Here is a 21,392-nt window from a genome sequence, read left to right as displayed (position 1 = left end):
GTTGACAGGTACGCAAGTGAAGCAGCAAAATTGATCCTACAGTAATTAAGCGTTCGCTCAGCATTGGCAATTATCGTTGCGATACAATCAGTGACGGCGGGCAAAGACATCTCTAACGGTGGGTGGTGACTCGATAGGCAATATATATATTGGCACTGATTCAGCAGAGATGCTCAAAGCTGACCCCATGCTACTGCAAGAATGCTGCATCAACTTTTCTGAAATATCCGGGATTTAGCGACATTTACGGCCGACCGGATGCGAAGCGTCTGAGTTAAGGTCCTCAATAAGGGGGATTTGACTGTACGCGACGGGGTCGGGACACGAGGCATATGGACGCTAGGCAAATGGATGCTAGGCATAGTATGCTAGGCATACAGACGCGAGGCATAATGGATACGAGGCATACTGCCAAAAGGCATAATGGACGCGAGGCCGAATGGACGCAAGGCCGAATGCGATGTTGTACGATCGCATGAGATTCAATAACGTAGTTCAGGTGTTATTATATTCCTGAAGGGTTTAAGTTGGGTATAATACTTTTTTTGAAATCATGCGGCGAAGACGCATAATCGAGGGCAAGTAAACGAGGCTGCACTAAGCCGCCGTCGGAAGCGGCGGCCTCTCGCACTCAAACGACTGATCTACTGGTTTGCTAGGTCTACTCAAACAGAGTTTTCTTCCCTTAGTTAAGTCCGAACGAGCGGTAGCGAGTAAGGACAGCATTCGCTCGAACAGCGAGTCGGCCGAAGGCCGCGAGTGTATTGCTTTCCAAATGACACCTTGAAGTGAAATACATGTTATTGAAAGAGGGCTGTGATGATGATGACGATAATAACATAGTCGGCATCACTTTCCCTTGGCCTTGTGTCCTTTCGGCCTTGTATCCATTCGGCCTTGCGTCCATTCGGCCTCGCGTCCATTCGGCCTCGCGTCCATTCGGCCTTGCGTCCATTCGGCCTCGCGTCCATTCGGCCTCGCGTCCATTCGGCCTCGCGTCCATTCGGCCTCGCGTCCATTCGGCCTCGCGTCCAGTCGGCCTCGCGTCCATATGCCTCGTGTCCGTATGCCTGCCGTCCATTATGCCTAGCGTACTATGCCTCGCGTCCGTATGCCTCGCTTCTGTATGCTTAACGGGGTGTCATCGTACGCGACATTTGGCGAGGTATCCTACTACTCAAAATCCTGTGCAAAGTTCTCCTACATTGGATACAGGAGAAGATTGATGCAACTCTTCGATGGCAGCAGGCAGAATTCCGTGCTGGACGATCCAGTGTGGACCATATTGTCACGCTCCGGATTATCCTGGAGCAGGCCAATGATTTCTAAGATTCGCTATATTTGGTACTAACTTCGAAAGAACTTTCAACCTACTTAACCACGAGAAAGTGAGGCGCCCTTAGACGCAAAGGAGTTCCAGATAAAATCGGCAACGACATCGAAGCGCAGTACGAGAGTTTCACATGCAGAGTTTTGCATAAGGGAGCCTTATCCTATCCTATTCGGGTAAATGCCGTTGTGAGACAAGGATATATATTAACACCACTACAGGTTCTCATCGTTATCCACGAGATCATGGTAGGTGCTGTAAACCGCGTTTCAAACCGTGGACTGCTCTGGCAACCTATCACCATGGAGCAGCTCAACGACTTGCAGAGTAAACTGGACGACCTGGCTTCACGCTCCTCGGCGGCTGATCTCAACATTAATATCAACAAAACCAAATCGTTAGATGTAAACGTGTTCAATCCTCCCAACTTTACAGTAGCAAGGCGATCAGTGAAGAAAGTCGAAAGCTTCAAATATCCCGGCAGCGACATGGGTGCAAAGATCAAGAAGGCTGGAGCTGCTTTTGCGAGTCTACGAAACGTATGGAGATTGAACCAGATTAGTTTGCGCACCAAATACCGAATTTTCAACTCAAGCGTGAAATCTGTGCTGCTATACACCAGTGAGACGTGGAGTGTGTCAGCGGAAAAAACACCTAGAATAGTGGTTTCCAACCGGGGGTCCGCGGCCGACAAGAGGTCCGCGAGACTTACCTAGGGGGCCGCGAAGCTTTCGGCAAATTTAACAGGTAATTAAAATTTCTATCTAAATACCTCTGTGAAGGCGGATTTTCGACTCTTTTGCGTACTAGGACTGACACGTGAAACAAATTAGACGTGCAGAACGATAAGAGACCGAAAAACGCAGTCTCATATAGCAAAACTTGTATCTGAAATTCTTCTGGGGGCCGCGAAGCTCTCTTAGCTTCGCTTAGGGGGCCTCGGAGCTTTAGTGTTTAGCAAAAGGGGTCGCGGAGCCACTGACCTTGAAGCAGCAGAACCTTGTCAACCGATGCAACTTGGTGGCCCCACAACTGGATCTCGAATGCTGAGCCGGTGCCGTCAGAAGCCGACAGATATTCGGGAACGAATGTGGGGGTGGGTCGGCCTACACACTCACAAAGTTTCATTGACTTCTGAGAGGGTGCTGTCAACATCTGGTCGAGCTGGCGCGAAATCCTTCATATGGAAAAAATGAAACTTGATAGCACTGAGCCAAGTTTTATTGGCTGCATTTGGGACCTCAAACAATTTTCAGCAAAGTTATGCACTTAAACACTATTCTTTTACGTAATGTAGTTCATAAATAAATCTTTACTGAGCTCCCTAGGAGGAAAAAATACCCAATACCCAAATTTACCCAAAAATCAATGAATAAACAAACTTTGTAAATCAAACATTCCAGAGATAAAGCCTGCAATTCTGGCCGAGTATCAAGATTGCTGAGCATGCAAAACACAATCGATCGGATACGCGTATAATATCAAATTTTAGCAGTGCCGTTCACTGTACTCACTCTTCCGATATCTTCTTCTTTTTTATCTTTTTTCATAAATTTCTACTCTCGCACTGAAGCCGTACGATTGCGAGTACGAGTTCTGTTCACTCTCATAAACCGAAAGCAAATACCGCTCGTGACGTCTCGTCTAAACGAAGCATTCCTTATCATGAACCGAAAGGATTACAGCATGTTTCCTCATACGCTCTTCGCCTCCCTCGTCCGTCGTCGCCCTTCGCTGCAAATTGACTGTTGCGATAGATTTCTATACACCAAGATCGATATTTTCGCTACCATGAATGAACAACAATGCAAGGAAAGTGTGCTTGGCTCGGACATGTATAGAAAATGGCAGAGCAAAACGGAGTAACAACAGTCGAGTCGAACCGGACGATGATGACAGTATGAAACATAGGATAGATAAAAATAGACTGTGTTACGTGAATGAAAGACTCTCTTATTCTGCCGGTACCCGGATAACTGTCCCATAATGAAAAAAAAACATGTTGAGAAAACGGCGATTTTATATTATCCGTGAATTTTCGGATTTCCAGCAATTACATCCAGAACCAATGACCATAACAGTTTCATGGCACCACAAGCTTATCGTTGAGAACAAAAAACCATGGATGGAATTGGTTTTACGTTATGTAACTTGAAAAAAAGACAAAATGGGACAAAATATGCGGGTACATTTAAAAAATACTCGCATATTTTGTCCCATCACATATAAATTCAACCAGCAACCTGCAGTATCATTGGCAACGTAGATTGTTCTACAGAAAAACAACATTAGTCTAGTTAATTAAATGACATACTTCTATATGCCTAAAAAAATCCAATACACACTAATCTGGAGCAAAATTATATGTTTACAGTTTGTACCACTATGCAGTGAGACTGTAATGCGGGTACTTTCAATATGGGACAAAAACAACTTGGTATTTTTTCCATGTTTTTCCATACAAAAGTATCAATTTTAATTTTTTTCCAGAAACAAGAAACAATAACAATTTTTTCCAGAAACAGAAACAATAACAATTAGGTCGATTCCCCATGGTAACTCAAAAGTGACCAAAATCAGTATGGGACAGTTATGCGGGTACCGGCAGTTATGAGCCCTACGTAGCCGTTCCGTGAAGGATGGACTGCCATTCGAAGAAAGAGATAGGAAAATATGTAAACGTATGTTACCAAGAAGGACGCTAGTGGACCATTGTTGACCGATATAAGGTAAAACTGAGAAACGAAATACTTATCAGAATGGACTGTAAATATTCGTATCTACTAATCACCGCTTCTCTGAAAGGTTATTTGAAGGGGTCATTTGGCTAATGTGAACGCTTGGTGATTCACTTCGAGGTAAACAAATTAAAAGTGGGAAGAAAAATCAACATTAAAGTTTAAGCTCATTAACAGCACCCTCTGGTCTTTGTTTATGTTTATGGCGAAATGGCAAATAAATGCTCGAATAAACACTCTTCTGCGCAAACAAATAAAACAGAACCACGAATTAAGGTTTACATTGCATCAATCAGATTTATGTTCAACAATGTTGAATATTCACGCACAAGATTTTTTTTTATAGCAGCGATTAGAACTCTCTGCAAAGTTTTTCGGTTGTCAGTTGGTAGCACAGAATTTGCCTTCAATTTGTCGCCGGCATTAGCAGACAGCAATCTCTAATTTAAACCTCGTTAACCGGTTTGACCGATTCTGCCACTCGAGCAACATTAATGACAATTTTGACATTCATCATGCGACAAAATTACCTTCCGCCGTCACAACGGCCACAGTTAACGAACTCGCGATCATCTGCAGTGACCAGAGATTGATCCAGAGCGGAAGGTGGAAACAACAAGTGGTGGGTAGGTCGGAAGCCGGTTAGGAAACCCCGACAAGTGTCCATCAAATTGCGTGACATCTCCCCATCCACTTTTCTTGCTGCGGTCGAACGCAAACGCTGATGTTTCATCGACTACAGGCGGCTGTAAATAGGTACCAAAAATGTGTAATTTAAAACTTGCCCGAATATGACGTGCGTAAAAGCCTTTTAACCTAAAGTGGTTTATGAAATTTGGCACAGCTTGACGTGGAACGAGAGTTTATGACAGTCATGTTGTTAGAAGTTTTTAATAAACCCTTTCCCTCATAAAATTGGTTCTCTGCTTCGGGGCAAAAAATCAGTCGAAGAATAATTTCTTCAACGGTTCCGACAGTTTGGCTGCTCGCACGAGTACAGGGCGTCATGCTGTCTCGTGCGAGTGTATAGCAATTCCCAACCAGCCGGCGACTGCCGAGAAGGATTAATGTCGGTATAAACAACGAAAGAGTTCCGGTTTTTGTTTTGCAGTAAAATTGTTCTTTCAATAGTTAACGGGCACGTCTATCACTATTTCTAATTACAAAATGGCGAAATATGGTAAAAGACAATAGATGCAAAATTTCACGAAATGAGAACAGATTGGACCACTCTTCGCTTCGTTTTTGGATTTTTTCAAAGGTCGGTATGCACCCGTAACACTTATGATCTATACATTGTCAGTGACTGTACTCAAAACTGTAGCATTCGAAAGTAGTCTTCGTAAGGGCTTTTTTTTAATCAACGATGCTTGCGGTAAGAGCTCCGATGTCGTTTAGGTCGCACTACCGAGCGGGTGAATTAGGACGCTTCACACATAGCAGATTGGAATGCAACCGCTATACAATTACACTGCTGAAACGCCCAGAGGCCGGCAATGAACGCAGTAGGAATATTTCTAGGATCGAGGTGATGCCCAGAATCCGAGAATCATTTTGAAATCCAAGATGGGGACTTTCGGTTTAACAAAACAGCCCAAACTGGCTAAACAAACACCACGATATGAATACTCCTGGAAATGGCGGAAATCAACTCCAGACTTCATGTTTAAATTCAAGATAGCGACTTCTTGTTTCTGGAATATAGCCAAAAATTACCAAACACCATTAAACGTGAGTAAACAAACCCGAAATGGACTCCATTTTGAAATTGAACATGGTAGCTCCGAGTTTTGAAATACAGCTTAGTCAGTGCGTCTTGAACTGTCCTACAGATCTGACCTGTTTTCGGTTGCTTGTGGACTGGTCTTTGACTGCCTATAGCTGCAAAGTTTGTGTTTTGTCAGTGCGTCTTTTAAAGACTACCCGAAAGTTATTTCACGTCAGCCTTTTCAAGACTACCTATTTTTCAGTTTAACATTGGTTTTTAACATTTTTCGTTTCACCTGAAATGACAGGACGAAAAAAGAAACCGCGCATCACTCTACGAGGGGAAAGATAGAGCATTCTCTCTCGGACAATTCGAGTGTATGCAGCGAAAATATGTTTAATATTTTACCCGAGCAAGAAAGCGGCGAAATGGAAGTTATTGCTAATGAATCTATACAAAAAATAATTTCTTTTAAAAAGGAAAAAGTTTCGCCTATTGTGGTCACTATTTCTTCGGAATTTAATGTTTTTGAAAAGCAACTTTCAACGTTTGTTTCTGACGTTAAAGTTACCCATCAAATTGTTCGTAGAGGCGAATGCCGCTTATTAGCTTAGTCAATTAAGGGCCATAATCGTCTTGTTCAGTATTTAACTGACAATATGTAACGATCAAACCGCGGATGAGACTAAACTTACTTTAACAGAATTGCTTAGCATAGCTACTACCCAAGTAAAAAAATCACGAGACGAAAACAGTCAGAGAGCTGGAATTTTCCTTGTTAATTATTTAATTCTTTTTAACCGCACTGTGGTTAACAATTTGAAGTTTTTTGACAAAGCATATGCTATCTATAATGTGCGAGTAAAGAGAGAATTATATCGGAAGTTTGGCGGAGGGGAATAAATCACCCAATGCCGTTTTTGCCAACATTTTGTAACATGTACCAAAAATGCCTCATTTGTGGAGATTCTTCTTATAAAAAGGGCATATGTCTTGTGAAAGAGAGTAAAAATTTTCGCTGTGCTAATTGTAACGGCAACCATATGTCAAAATTCTATCAATGCCCAGTCCGTTTAGCAATTGTTAAGGCAAATTCAATTTCCCATTAAAAACAAGGTTCAAAACAAAATTCTCCTAGCGTACAAGTTGTACCGCCCAATTTTTCTACTCCTTGGCATACCCGTCTAACGTATGCACAGGTTGCAGGTAGTTCGAGCATTATTCTGCCTAATGTAGGTAGTTCGAAAATGACCGTTAATGTGGGGGGTAAACAAAAAACGGTAGAAAAAAATACATTGATTACCCCACCTAATGTTGCTACCGAAAATATTTTTTCTAATGTCAACTGCCTGGGGCCTATTACGACAGGTGAACTCTCTTCTCTGAAACAGGCAATGTTCGATCTTAAGAACACCTTGTTGCAGGCAAATTTCATGTTTGAGACTATTCAAATTGGAACAAATTTTACACTTAAAATTGTTTTTAATTTAAAATTTAAAAACCTAAATTAATCCACCTAGCGGTCAGACCCAGCCTTTCTCATTCAATTTTTTATTTGTAAAAATAGATGTACATGAACCCTTCAATCCAATAAATGTATATTCACTCTTTAGGTTCTAAAATATTGATGTTGTAATCTTTACATATAAAAATGCAGTCAAGTCTGTCTGTCTGTCTAATCCATATAGGCCCGAAAACTACCGAACCGATCGACGTGAAAATGTGTATGTAGGGGTTTTTGGTGCCGATAAAGGTTCCTATGATAGTTTAAGACCCCTCCCTCTTCTGGAAGGGAGGAGTCCCATACAAATGAAACATAAATTTCTGCAAAACTCAAGAACAAACCAAGCAAATGAAACCGAATTTGGCATGTGGATGTTTGAAGGGGTAACTAATATGTCCATAATAGTTGGATGAAACACAAATTTGTGCACATCTCGAGAACTAATCAACCAAATGGAACAAAATTTGGCAGGTTAATGTTTTTAGTGGTAACAAATATGTACATAATGGTTTGAAACCCGACTCCCTCTTCTATAAGGGAGGGATCCCATGAAAATGAAACACAAATTTCGCACAGCTCAAGAACCAATCAAGAAAATACAACCAAATTTGGTATGTGAATATTTTTAGAGGTAACAAATATGTCCATAATGGTTTGACGCCCCTCCCTCTTCTGGAAGTACATGTTTCTTCACAAATTTTTGCACATCTCGCGAACTAATCAACTCAATGGTACTATATTGGCAGGTGAATGTTTTTAGTGGTAACAAATATGTTCCATAATCGACCTCAGACAACATTTTGGATTGTAAGATGGCAACTTCCGGTTCCTGGAAAACAGCCGAAAATGGCCGATTTCCACCCAATATAATAATATCCGGATCTATAATAATACACAGGAGCTAAAATCGACCACAGATAGCATTTTAAATTCTAAGATGGCGACTTCCGGTTTCTGAAAACAGCAGAAAATGACCAAATACCACCCAATATGAGTTTTTCTTTAACCAGTATGCCGTTCAAAATCCAGAAATTGTCTCCAAATGCCATTATTAAATCCAAAATGGCGACTTCCGGTGTCGGAAAAACAGCGGCAAATGACCAAATACCACCCAATATGGGTATTTCCGGAACCGTAATGATGCACTGGAGCCACAAATCGACTTCAGACAACATTTTGAATTGTAAGATGGCAACTTCCGGTTTCTGGAAAACAGCCTGAAATGGACGATTCCCATCAAATATCAGTATTTCTGGAACCAGAAAGATGCACAGAAGCTGAAAATTGATCACAGACACAATCTTGAATTTTAAGATGGTGACTTCCGGTGTCTGGCAAACAGCCGGAAATGACCAAATACCATTCAATATGAATGTTTTCGGAACCAGAATTACGCCCAGATGCCAGAAATTGCTTTCACAGGCAACTTTAAAGTCCAAAATGACGACTTTCGGCTTCTGAAAAACAGCCCAAAGTGACCAAATATCACCCAATATGAGTTTTTCTTTAACCAGTATCCTAAATAACATTTTGCAATCCAAGATGGCGACTACCGGTTTGTGAAAAACAGCCTAAAATAAACAAATACTATCCAATATGAGTATCTCTGGAACCAGAATGATGCAAGGAGCTAACAATTGACCTCAGGCACCATTTTGAATTGCTAAATGGCAACTTATAGGCAACAGTCGGAAATGACCGAATAATACTCAATATGAATATTTCCGTAAACGTGATGATGCATAGAAACCAAACATTGACTCTGGACACTATTTTGAATTTGAAGACGACCACTTTTAGTTTCTGGAAAACAACCAAAAATACCTCCCAATATGGGTATTTCCGGTGTCAGATTGATGCCAGAAAGTCTGCTGAGAATGACAGAATACCACCCAATATGAATATATTCAGAATTAAGGCGATGTACAGAAGCCAAAAGACGAGGATGTTGTCATTTCGATAAAACCAATCATTTCAAACGATTTGTTATTTGACTTTGATCATATCCTATGGCCGATTCGTCGTGCATTTGCAGACTTCAAACAAACCGCAAGGAATCAACGAACTTGGAACGTTCAAATAGTACGACATCACATTTAAATTATGTTGAGGCCACATATATCAATCAAAGCAGGTATAGTTTTAAATAGCCGTTGAATTTCTCTTCTTTCCATAACTTTTGAGCCACATATCAAATTGTTATGAAGTTTGTTATTTGTAAGTTTGAGAGATGACTCGTTCGTATGACACTAGTTATGTTCAAATAATTCATGTAATCTTTGAGATAATAGACTTTCGTTGTTTTATTAACAATTTAATACAAAACGGTTGCTTAAGTTCGATTATAATCAAATGAAATGGGAACGTGTAGGGCAGCCAAACTTTGAAACCACGTGTTCAATCATAATTCATCAGTTAACCCTTAACTAGCCCGCTCATATGATAATAATCAAATCGGTTGTGTAGTTTCTGACATAATGAAGTTTCGTGATTTTCACAAGTCGGCACATTACAAATGAAGTTACAGTTCGATTACAGTAAAATTCAATAGGGTCTTTTGAGTCAGCTAGACCATTAATTTGACACTAATTTTGTGGAAATCGGGTCAGCCATCTTTTAGAAAAGAGAGTGAGTCCAAGTAGTCTTCGGAATATGTTCCTTTGCATAGCTGGATTTCACATTTTTAAACATAACAGGCAAAGTAATAGTCCGATTGCAAAACAAATCAATAGGGTCTTATGGGGCAATTAGACCTTCCATTTGACACTGATTTTATGAAAATCGGTACAGCCATCTCTGAGAAACATGAGTGAGATTAAACAGTCTTCAGAACACGTTTCTTTTCATAACTTTTTAACCACACGTTCAATCTTCATGAAATTCAAAACTTAAGGGTTTTCTAGGTAGCCCGTTCTTTTGAGACCAATTTTGTTCAAATCGGTTGTGTAGTTTCTGAGATATTGATGTTTCATGATTTTCACATTTTTAAACATAACCTCTAAACTAAAAATCCGATTACAGTAAAATTCAATAGGGTCTTATGGGGCAACAAGACCTTTGCAATTAATTTCATGAAAATCGGTCCAGCCATCTCTGAGAAAAGTGAGTGAGAATAAAAATCTGCACATACACACACACATACACACACACACACACACACACACACACATACATACAGAAAATGCTCAGCTCGTCGAGCTGAGTCGAGTGATATATGCCATTCGGCCCTTTGGAGCACTTTTATACTTTCGGTTTTGCAGGTGATTGCTATACCTTTCTAGGAGAAAGGCAAAAATGATTGTGAATAAATCATTCAAAATTTTAAATGCTCGCTCACTGAAAGCCAATGAGAATGAGCTTTTTAATTTTTTAACAGTAAATGATGTGCACATTGCAATTATTACTGAAACATTTCTGAAAAAAATATGATCCCAATTACGTGGTTCATAGATATGATAGAATTCAGGGTCCTGGCAGTGGAGTTGCAATTGTGATCCATCGCCGAATCAAATATCTTGAGACGAAAGTTATTGAAAATTTACGAATCGAAGTTCAAACTGAACTTGGGATTTTATTTATTGCCTCAGCATATTTAACATTCCAATGCACACGCGAGCACAAAAATTATTATGAAGGTGATTTACAAAAACTCACCGGAAATTGTTCAATTTTTTTTATAATCGGCGATTTTAACGCTCAACATCGATCGTGGAATAATTCTCAAAGTAATTCCAATGGCAAAATTTTATTCAATGATTGTTCCTCAGTATAATATTCTATTTTGTCTCCGTATGGTCCTGCATGTTTTTCTTCTGTAAGAAATCCGTCAACAATTGATTTGCTACTAACAGATCAAAGTCAAGTATGTAGTGAAATAATCACACATGCTGATTTTGATTCTGATCATTTTCCAATAACTTTTCCTGTATCACATGAATCAGTTTTAAACCCTATGAGCTCTTTTTTTAATTATAACAAGGCTAATTGGGAAACATACAAAACTCAGGGTGGCCAGCGAACCGGGAAAACCGGGAAAAAGCCGGGAATTCGAAAATGAACCGGGAAAAGCCGGAAATTTCAATACTAAACCGGGAAATTTGTCATATTTTTTTTAACATAATTTTTCGTTTACTACATGCTTGGGATCTGTTGTATAAGTTCATGCTATACATTTTCTGCCAACTCACAAACACTGGAAGACTCAAGGAACCATTTAGTTGGTCTCGGGGTAAGATGCTAGAGTAACAAGCCAGTCGTCATATGTTAGAATCTCGGCTAAGAGAGACGACCGTTAGAGTCAATAGGATCCTAGCGCTAGCCCCGCAATTGTTCTGTACACTAACAGTTCGCTGCGATTGTTTTTCTCTAATTTGTCTACCTTCTCATTCGCACTGATTAGGGCTTCAACAGTAAGTGGCGATCAAACATCAAAACAATCATCACTTTACAGGATCAACGTCTAATGTCATTTATGTCTGAGTTTGTTTCAAAGATGTGTACCGAATTATTCATAATTGACGTAAAAATATTCTTTTAAAAGAAACAAGATTTGAATTTCAGATTACAAATCGCCAATAAAAACTTACAAAACCCAGGGGAAGTTTAAACTTTAAATAACTAAAAAATATTTTGAAGGCCAGAGGAGTCAAGAATGATTCCAATTAGGCTTTATATTTCAACTTGAAATAGGCAAAAACTAAACTATGATAAAAAATATTCAAAACCCAAAACAAGTAACGCCTACACCAACCACCAACGTCATAGGTGTCGATGGTTGTGTGGTGACGTTATCCACTAACACTCAACCAAAACTGATCTAGATTCAATTCTCCAGAGATTTTCTAAGGCGAAAAATCTCTGGATTCTTCTATCGCATGGGAAATTGAAGCCATTGGTGCCGGTCCGTTAATCAACGGGCCGTTAGTTAAGATTCTAGTAGGAGTCGCCTTGCCGGGTGTCGGGGATTAATACAATAGTGGCGGAAATAGACCGACAAAAAATAAGCAGAAAAAAAAAACGTAACCTAACCCGTTCCCGGCCGGTGATGCCATATGGCATCACCTGACATTCGAACTTTGATTTGAGTTCAACAATTATACTTGAAAACTTGCACGACGATACTATTCAGCATTGTTGGAGAATAGATTGATGTTCAATATGCAATACAGTTTGTGTTAATTATGCATATAGTTGATTAGTAATAAAAGTTTAAAGTTCATTGCTTGAGGTAAAAACTGATTTTTCTCCACCGGGAATGGGTTAAGCTTAAATCCGCTTGAGAAAATGTCTTGAGGCCAGAAATTTCAAAAATCGATTTTAAAGAATTTACGTTTTCAAAGACCAGAGGTAACGAAAATAATTTAAAATTCAATTCAAAATTTATGAAATAGTATTGTAGAGGCTTGAAAATGCAGAGCCTGTCTTTGTTTTTGTTTTCTCAAATTGCTTGCATACACCTCCAAAATCAGAAAGACTTATTTTTCAAATAAAAAAGTCAAAACTATAAAGGTCAAAGCGAAAATTATTCGCTTAAAATAAACCTGGAATAATACCACGTAAGGATAACAATGGTATCAAATTAGTCCTTTCTTTATTGTCAAGGCAAAGACTGAGCCTCAAGAGATCCTTGAGAAAACGGAAAAAATATTTTGAACGACAGAAATATGCACAATTGTTCATAATTCACAACTCACAACTGCCATGAAACTTTGACAGAGACTAGAAAAAGATAATAAATATGTTCAAATATTTCTGAAGCTCTTCGATAAAAGTCAGCAATCAGATTTTAATTTAAAGTCAGAAATGCACCAAAAACATAAAAATATTCAGTTATAATATAAAAGTAAGAAATTAATTTTTTTTAATACATTTTTGATGTAAATTCGGAAATGTAGAACGCGGATTCAGAAAACACAAAGCAAGCTTCTTATTTAGCTCAAAAAGGCAAAAATTGTTTCTAAGTAGCAGTAAAATTGTATTGAAGCCTGAAAGAAACTAACAAGAACTCTACTGCCTTCTAAATTTTTGCTGGGACTAGGACTAGCAAGACTCTAAACTTTGTTCAAAGAATAAACTTTTGATTTAGAAACAAATTTTTAAACCAGCAATGCTTTATGCTGTACTGATCTTGTCAAGTTTGTTGTTCAATAATAAGGGAAAAAACGCTTCAAAGGATTCGGAATAAAATGATTTGAAACGTCCCCTTTAGTTTGTGCACTTGAATAACATAGTCTTACTGGTGTTGTAACATTAGAAGCTATGTCAAATAAAGTTATTAGCAATTTTCGACAAAAATCGTTGCAATTCTCAATTTCTATGATAAGCTCTTTTTATAGCCAATAAGTTAGTTTTAAGTTTATTGCCCTTTTTTGACAAGTAGGTTTAAATCCTTACGAATGCTAAGTCTTAATTTCGAAACAAACAAATTCGAACAATAAAAATTACAAATTCCTAAAAGTGTTGAGAAGTCACCATTTGTGATTGGCCACACAAACTTACTATTTACTAATAATTATTATAAAAACCATAGCTAATGTCAAACCCTCTTCTAAAAAAAATCACATTTTACATGTTAAAGAAAAATTAGTGCTGTCTCACTATCAATCTTTCATCATTTAGCTGATAAAATAATAGTTGCTACTGAACAGAAAACCAAACCTAAAGTTAACAGTGACTGTTTGTTCGTTTCGGGACAAATCGTTCAGATTTTGTTATTGAGTAGTCCATGTTAACTCATGTATTTGAGAATACTACTTTTTTACGATTTATTTTAAGACCTCAATAATTTTTAGTATTTCAGGCAAATAGGGAACACAAAGTTTAACCAAATTGTTATGTTTGTACTTTATATCTTGTGTAAATGGAACTTTAAAGTTAGTTTTATTGGATGCGCATAAATTCTTCTGTTTAGCAACCAACAGATAGTTATTCATTCATTGAAAAAAACCTAAATTAATCCACCTAGCGGTCAGACCCAGCCTTTCTCCTTCAAATTTTTATTTGTAAAAATAAATTTACATGAACGCTTCAATCCAATAAATGTATATTCACTCTTTAAGTTCTAAAATATTGATGTTGTAATCTATACATATAAAAATGCAGTCCGATCTGTCTGTCTGTTTGATCCATATAGGCTCGAAAACAATGTTGTTAATCGATAATTTATTGAAAACGTCGATAACGATACCTGTTATTGTTTATTTTCCTGATGAGACGCGAAACATAAACAAATATGGAAAAGTTTCTTCCTGTTGCCTAGTGATGTTTCGTCTCCAACCCTCCGAAGTGAAAAAAACGTTTCCTCACCGATAACGTCTAGTGACTATCGTCATCGCCGATATCGTTAATGTTTGAAGACGCTATCGTCATCGTAAATAAAGATACCATACGTTATTGGTAGGGGCGATGACGATTATCGACGATAATCTATCGTATTAACAACCTTGCTCGAAAACTAACATAACAAACAAACATAAAACATAAATTTCTACACAACTCAAGAACAAACCAAGCAAATGAAACCGAATTTGGCATGTGGATTTTAAGGGGTAACAAATATGTCCATAATAGTTGGATGAAACACAAATTTCTGCACATCTCGCGAACTAATCAACTAAATGGAACCATATTTGGTAGGTGAATGTTTTTAGTGGTAACAAATATGTTCCATAATCGACCTCAGGCAACATTTGGGATTGTAAGATGACAACTTCTGGGTTCTGGAAAACAGCCAAAAATGGCCGATTTCCGTCTAACATGAGTATCTCCTGATCTAAAATGATACACAGCAGCTGTAATCGACCACAGACCCCATTTTGGATTATAGGTTGGCGACTTCCGGTTCCTGGTAAACAGCCGAAAATGATCGAATAACACCCAATATGGGTGTTTCTTCAACCAGAATGACGCTCAGAGGCTAGAAATTATTTTAAATACCATTTTGAAATCCAAGATGGCGACTTCCGGTTTGTGTAAAAACAGCCTAAAATAACCAAATACCATCCAATATGAGTATCTCCGGAACCAGAATGATCAACGAGCTAACAATTGACCTCAGACACTATTTTGAATTGCTAAATGGCAACTTCTAGGTCGAAAATGACCGAATAATACTCAATATGGATATTTCCGAATCGAGATGATGCATAGAAACCAAACATTAACCCTGGACACCATTTTGAATTTAAAGACGTCCACTTTAAGTTTTTGGAATTTCCGGTGTCAGATTGATGCTAGAAAATCTGCTGAAATTGACCGAATACCACCCAATATGAATATATTCAGCATTAAGGCGATGTCCACAAGCCAAAAGTCGAGGATGTTGTCATTTCGATTAAAACCAATCATTTCAAACGATTTGTTATTTGACTTTGATCATATCCTATGGCCGATTCGTCGTGCATTTGCAGTTTTTAAACACTTCGCAAGGAATTAATGAATTTGGAACGTTCAATTAGTACGATACCACATTTAATTTATGTTGATGCCACATATATCGATCAAAGCAGGTAAAGTTTTAAATAGTCTTTGAATTTCATTTCTTTCCATAACTTTTGAGCCACTTATCAAATTGCTATGAAGTTTGTTATTTGTGAGTTTGAGACAGTTCAATGTTCAAATGTCAGTCATGTTCATTGACAGTCATTAAATTGACAGTCATGTTCAAATGAGTCATATTATCTTTGAGATAATAGACTTTCGTTGTTTTGTTAACAATTTAATACATAACGGTTGCTTAAGTTTGATTATAATCAAATGAAATGGGAACGTATAGGGCAGCCAAACTTTGAAACCACGTGTTCAATCATAATTCTTCAGTTAACTCTCAACTAGCCCGCCCATCTGATAATCCTATTGATCAAATCGGTTGTGTAGTTTCTGAGATAATGAAGTTCGATTACAGTAAAATTCAATAGGGTGTTATGAGGCAGCTAGACCTTTCATTTGACACTAATTTTGTGGGAATCGGGTCAGCCATCTCTGAGAAATATGAGTGAGTCCAAGTAGTCTTCGGAATATGTTCCTTTTCATAGCCGGATTTCACATTTTTAAACATAACAGTCAAAGTAATAGTTCGATATCAAAATAAATCAATAGGGTCTCATGGGGCAACTAGACCTTCCATTTGAAACTGATTTTATGAAGATCGGTCTAGCCATCTCTGAGAAACATGAGTGAGATTAAACAGTCTTCAGAAGACGTTTCTTTTCATAACTTTTGAACCACAAGTTAAATCTTTATAAAACTCAAAACTTTAGGGTTTTTCAGGTAGCCCGTTCTTTTGAGACCAATTTTGTTCAAATCGGTTGTGTAGTTTTTGAGATAATGATGTTTCATGATTTTTACATTTTGATACATAACCTCTAAACTAAAAATCCGATTACAATAAAATTCAATAGGGTCTTATGGGACAACAAGACCTCTCATTTGCAATTAATTTCATGAAAATCGGACCAGCCATCTCTGAGAAAAGTGAGTGAGAATAAAAATCTGCACATACACACACACACACATACACACACACACACACATACATAAAATGCTCAGCTCGTCGAGCTGAGTCGAGTGATATATGCCATTCGGCCCTTTGGAGCACTTTTATACTTTCGGTTTTGCAAGTGATTGCTATACCTTTCTAGGAGAAAGGCAAAAATGTTTGTTTTCGCATTTGATTAAATAGCACGAATTTGTTTCCTTATTCAAACGTTATCGAACCGTTGCCAAGGCTATAAAGTTGTGACATATTTACCCACATTTGGAACGTGAAAACAAGCGTTTACAACGCATGGTGTTTGTTTTTTTTTTTTTCATTGAATCACAGTTGTATATCAATATTATGTGATACCAGGACTGTTTTAAATTGCAGTAAACCTGCCCGTTACATGCAGTACGTGAAATTTACGAACTGTATGGCAGTCAGTTGATTAAATATTTTACGCATTATCTTGTAATGTTTTTGTTTTAAATTTTTCTAGACATAATTTTTTTCTATAAGTTTCTATGCCAATAGGAAATAATTTCAAACTTTGTTTGAGTCGGTGTTCTTTTGAATTGTGATTTTTTCCGCCTCCATCTAACAAAATGCATTGAATCGAAAATGCTCTTTCGGAATTTGTTCCCCTGACTCCCAATCGTCACCCATACACTAACCCCTGCACCTAGTATATCCTGTAGCGAAACTTAACGGGCTTGCCTCTCACTCCAAGAGCGTTTAATTTTCCGCAACACAACTTTTCATTCTGCATTCCAGACCACTTCCTCTCCCGGCGAGGACCCAAGCGTACATATCCTTGACTTCCATTGTTCACCCCCAACACTTCACTCTGTGCTTTTTTGTTCTTTCTTGGCTTTCAGCACGCGAGTCCAATCATTCTCTCGTTTTGTACACAGGAAATTTTTCGCTACCGTGGAATTTGCCATAAACTTTACCTATTCATGCAATCAGTCGCGGCCGCTTCGGGGATAGGCCCTCCTTCGATAACAGCAACAATACGAGCCGAAAGCGAAAAGCTTTCTAATTTAGACCAAAATACGCTTGCTTCTATGGATGTAAAAATAGAACCGCACTTTTGAAAGAATGATGATGGTGATATGTATTGTGTCGAAAAGGCTGGCTGTCGTTTTCGTTTTCGCTTCGATGATAGAGAAAACTTTTCACCACAATGATTGCTTTTTCCTTTAAACACCACGGACAGAAAGAGAGCACACCGGAAGTGAAAAAAAACACAGGATAGACTTTGACTAGGGGTTGAGTTTTCCGAGACTAGTTAGTGGAAGAAAGTGACGAAAAGCGGCTGTGACAGCACCAGAGTCTAGTCGCGTGACCCTTCGAGGCGATGCCGTGTTATGCGCTAGATGTTACCCGCACAAAGTTCTCTGTTGAACTGAAATTCTGGCGAGGGAGGAAAACCGACGAGTTTTCCAACCCAGCACTGCGTCACTGTTGGGAGCGCGAAAGGCGAGTGAGAATTTGCGGGAGAGTGAGTTACTGGCTATAGCGAATAATATAACAACACAACACAAAGTTGGATGCTCACTGCAGCATTTTTCATACGGCGGGCGCATAGCAGGAAGAGTGGTTCCATTATTTCTCGCTCACGCTCTGTTTGCGCCATAAAAAGGTACGGTGTTGATCATGTGCGGTTACGCGGCTCCGAAGAGTGTTCCGCATAGGATTATGAAGAGCATTGTTGGTTAAAGTAGCTGATTGTTTTCAGGACTACTTGTTGTGCATGTACTTATCTACGGGGTGGAAAGTAATAATTAATTTACCTTCTTTTGTGCTTCTCTTTACAGGCGTCTTACGCTGATTAACTTAAGCTTGTTACTGAACAATCGTTCGAGGAACCATTTCGAGTATTCGTTCAAGTTCTACCAGTTGCAAGATGATGATTTTGAATTTAAAAACTACGAGCAAATATTACAAGCAGAGGATATTATATCTGACGTACCGCTGTTCCAGCAGGAGTGGGGCATACCGAAGGTTAGTACCTCCGATGTGTAGATATTTTAACACTTAACTATCGTCTATAATTTCAGATTAACGCACTTCACTCTGAGCAAACGGCTGTCTTTATCGCCACGATGAAACTTTCCTCAGCGCTTGATCAACGAGAATTTTCCACCGTTTTTGAATGTTTCGTAAACTATAACGTCGCTACGGTGGAGCAAGATTTATGCGACCCCCTACAGCTGTTCGTGGGAAACGTTGAGGTAACCAGAAAAGACCTCTACAGTCAGAGGTTGGCAATTTCTTTCGATGACCAACGATACCTAGCCAATGATCTGCTAGCAGTGACGGCAACATCGGAGTTCCTGTCTCTCAAAATCACGTTTCTAAAAAATGCCACCTATGGGCTTGACCGCTTTTGCAGAGAAGAATTAAAATTTCACCAAGTAAGCTTACCCTCTGGCACGGATCAGCAGGTAGGTGGTGCTATTTTTTTTTTTTTTGAGTCATTTCGATTGATAGCAAATCTTTTGTCTGTCCGAATCATATAGGAACCTTCGTGCTTATTTTACTATGCTGATAGCGGATACTGGCAGGCGGTGTTGATAAGATTAGACGAGCAGAAAACATCCACACAAAAGATAAAACTCTACGCTAGGTAAAACAAATTTGTTTTTATCTATTCAATAGCTTTTGATATAGCCATTCAATATTTTCCTTTCAGATACAAACATCAAATTTTTACATTCCTACAAGCTATTCATTCCGATTATGAAGAGCAGTGTTCTGTTACTCTCTCAGAAAATCAAACCCCATCGCTGTTGGAGTTCAAAGAGAGTATACTGAAAGAACTGAAGATAAAAATCGATAATCCATCAGCCACACAGGAGATCCTTTCTCGCGAACTAAAAACCGACTGTATCTATTCAACACTAAAAATAAACTGAATCAGGCAAGACCCGTTTCTTCCAAGACCGTCGCTGTTTTCATTGTACCGGTTATCCTCGTCGCGCAGGATTTCAACGGAAACGAAAACTAACGGATCGTCCGAGGGTAAATAATGGCAAGTGGTTGAACAGAACTGGACGTGGATCAGCTTCCAGATTACCGATGGGACGTTCTCGACAACTGGTCAAATGAACCGTTACAATAAGTATGTATATTATACCTGAACGCCAGTCTGAAAACTGCGATCGTTGCTAGCAGTTGGTCATTTTTACTCGATTGGTTTTTTTTTTGAAATTATGATGACTATTACTGGTACCTAATTACTATGGCTATTGTGGTGACATAACGGTAAGCAACTAATTTTTGCATTCGGCTTGTATTTGAGCAAAAAGTAAGTCATTGGTTAACGATGATCGCAATGAAGCGTTATTGGTAATGCAAAAAGAACAGTTTCGACCGCAATTTGCCTACCAATAGAAGGATTAAATCACGGGCAACTTGGTAAAAGTTGAGAAGTAACAAATGTGAACAAACATTTTTAACTGTACCTAACAGTTCAATTCTTTTTCAGCTATATATTAAAAAAACCTTTCATGTTTGCAAAAAAGCACGTTTCTATTGCGTAAAACACTCACTTTTTATATTTCTAAGAAAGACGAAAAAATAGAGGAGACTGGGTGTACTGCTGAGCGAAACGGTGTTTTTTCTTTAACTGTGCGTGTTTAAAATATTAAAAACTTATTTTTAATGAGTTGCAGAGCGGGTTAAGGAAAATAATTGTGTTAAAAGTGAAGACTAGTGACGTAGTTTACTCAGCAAGTTGAAGTACTTGCCAAAGCTTTGCAATAAACTGTAGAAAATACTATTCTAATCAGGTACAAGGCAGCAAGACGCAATGGCGGCGGCAACGACAGATAAGTAAAACTGTATCTTACACAGTACAGAAAAATGCTAGTTTTCTTCCCTACCAAAGGAGATTTTATAATCCTTCGTTTACTCATATATTATATAATATTTTATATATTTTATTATAATTTTATCGACCTCGCGAAACCCATAATTGCTAAGGTGAGCCCCATTCTTTCCAACGTGACGGATGCTAGAGTTTTCCAATAAGATCCACCGCTGCGAATTTTCCAATAAGATCATATTCATTATCTCACTCTCACGCGATGGCTATTCAAGAATAAGAAGACTGTATTATTTAGGTGACGGCAGTGAAAGAGAACCTAGTGCAATCTCTCCTTTTCCCACGTGGGCATGGACAATATAGCAACGAAGTCTGCTTCTTTTAATATTAGTGTGGTATAGATCATTGCACGATGACGTCACAAAACAAGAAGAAGAAAGAGATTCGACAGTTGTCGCGGGTTTGTTTACATAGAAACATTTTCGACCCGAATAAAAATGCGGGAGTGTCTTGTTAAAAATTGCGTTTCCAAGAATAAACCAAAAGATCACAGTAATGAATTTGCATAGGCGGAGAATTTTTCCATCTTTTTTGTACTCGTATCATTCATTTTCACTCCTATCGCTTAAAAAGTGAACGGAACACTCTGTAAACAAATCCGTGGGAAGTGTCAGAAAAGTGAGGTTATTTTTCGTGTGCAATGATCTATAGATTAGTTAGTCAGGAATACCAGTAGCGATTCCAGATCTGCTGATTTTTTTTATTTCCCTTTTACGAAACACCAACCAACATGAATAAGTTTAAC

General features: G+C 38.5%; 2 protein-coding genes across 4 annotated transcripts in view; one reads left to right on the top strand and one right to left on the bottom strand.

The window, feature by feature from the left end:
* Positions 1–18,180, bottom strand: part of LOC129720848 (carbohydrate sulfotransferase 11) — a 46,539-nt gene extending 28,359 nt beyond the window's left edge. Inside the window, exon 1 of one of the 2 annotated variants that reach the window (XM_055672680.1) lies at positions 17,709–18,180. The gene's annotated coding sequence lies outside the window, so the exon portion shown is untranslated. The remainder of the gene's footprint in view (positions 1–17,708) is intronic. The other variant, XM_055672681.1, reaches the window with a different exon arrangement.
* LOC129720847 (uncharacterized) overlaps positions 1–20,284 on the top strand; it is a 49,579-nt gene extending 29,295 nt beyond the window's left edge. The window contains exons 2-6 of one of the 2 annotated variants that reach the window (XM_055672679.1): positions 18,576–18,762; positions 18,819–19,205; positions 19,281–19,387; positions 19,454–19,681; positions 19,745–20,284. In XM_055672679.1, coding sequence (XP_055528654.1) covers positions 18,576–18,762; positions 18,819–19,205; positions 19,281–19,387; positions 19,454–19,676 — 904 coding nt within the window. In that variant the 3' untranslated portion in view covers positions 19,677–19,681; positions 19,745–20,284. Of the gene's footprint in view, positions 1–18,575; positions 18,763–18,818; positions 19,206–19,280; positions 19,388–19,453 lie in introns of both variants that reach the window. The other variant, XM_055672678.1, reaches the window with a different exon arrangement.
* Positions 20,285–21,392: the final 1,108 nt, after the last annotated feature.

This window comes from Wyeomyia smithii, chromosome 2 (assembly GCF_029784165.1).
Source record: "Wyeomyia smithii strain HCP4-BCI-WySm-NY-G18 chromosome 2, ASM2978416v1, whole genome shotgun sequence".
Classification (NCBI taxonomy): Eukaryota; Metazoa; Arthropoda; class Insecta; order Diptera; family Culicidae; genus Wyeomyia; species Wyeomyia smithii.
The sequence above is the reverse complement of the archived record's forward strand: the minus strand, read 5'-3'. Positions and strand labels throughout refer to the sequence as shown.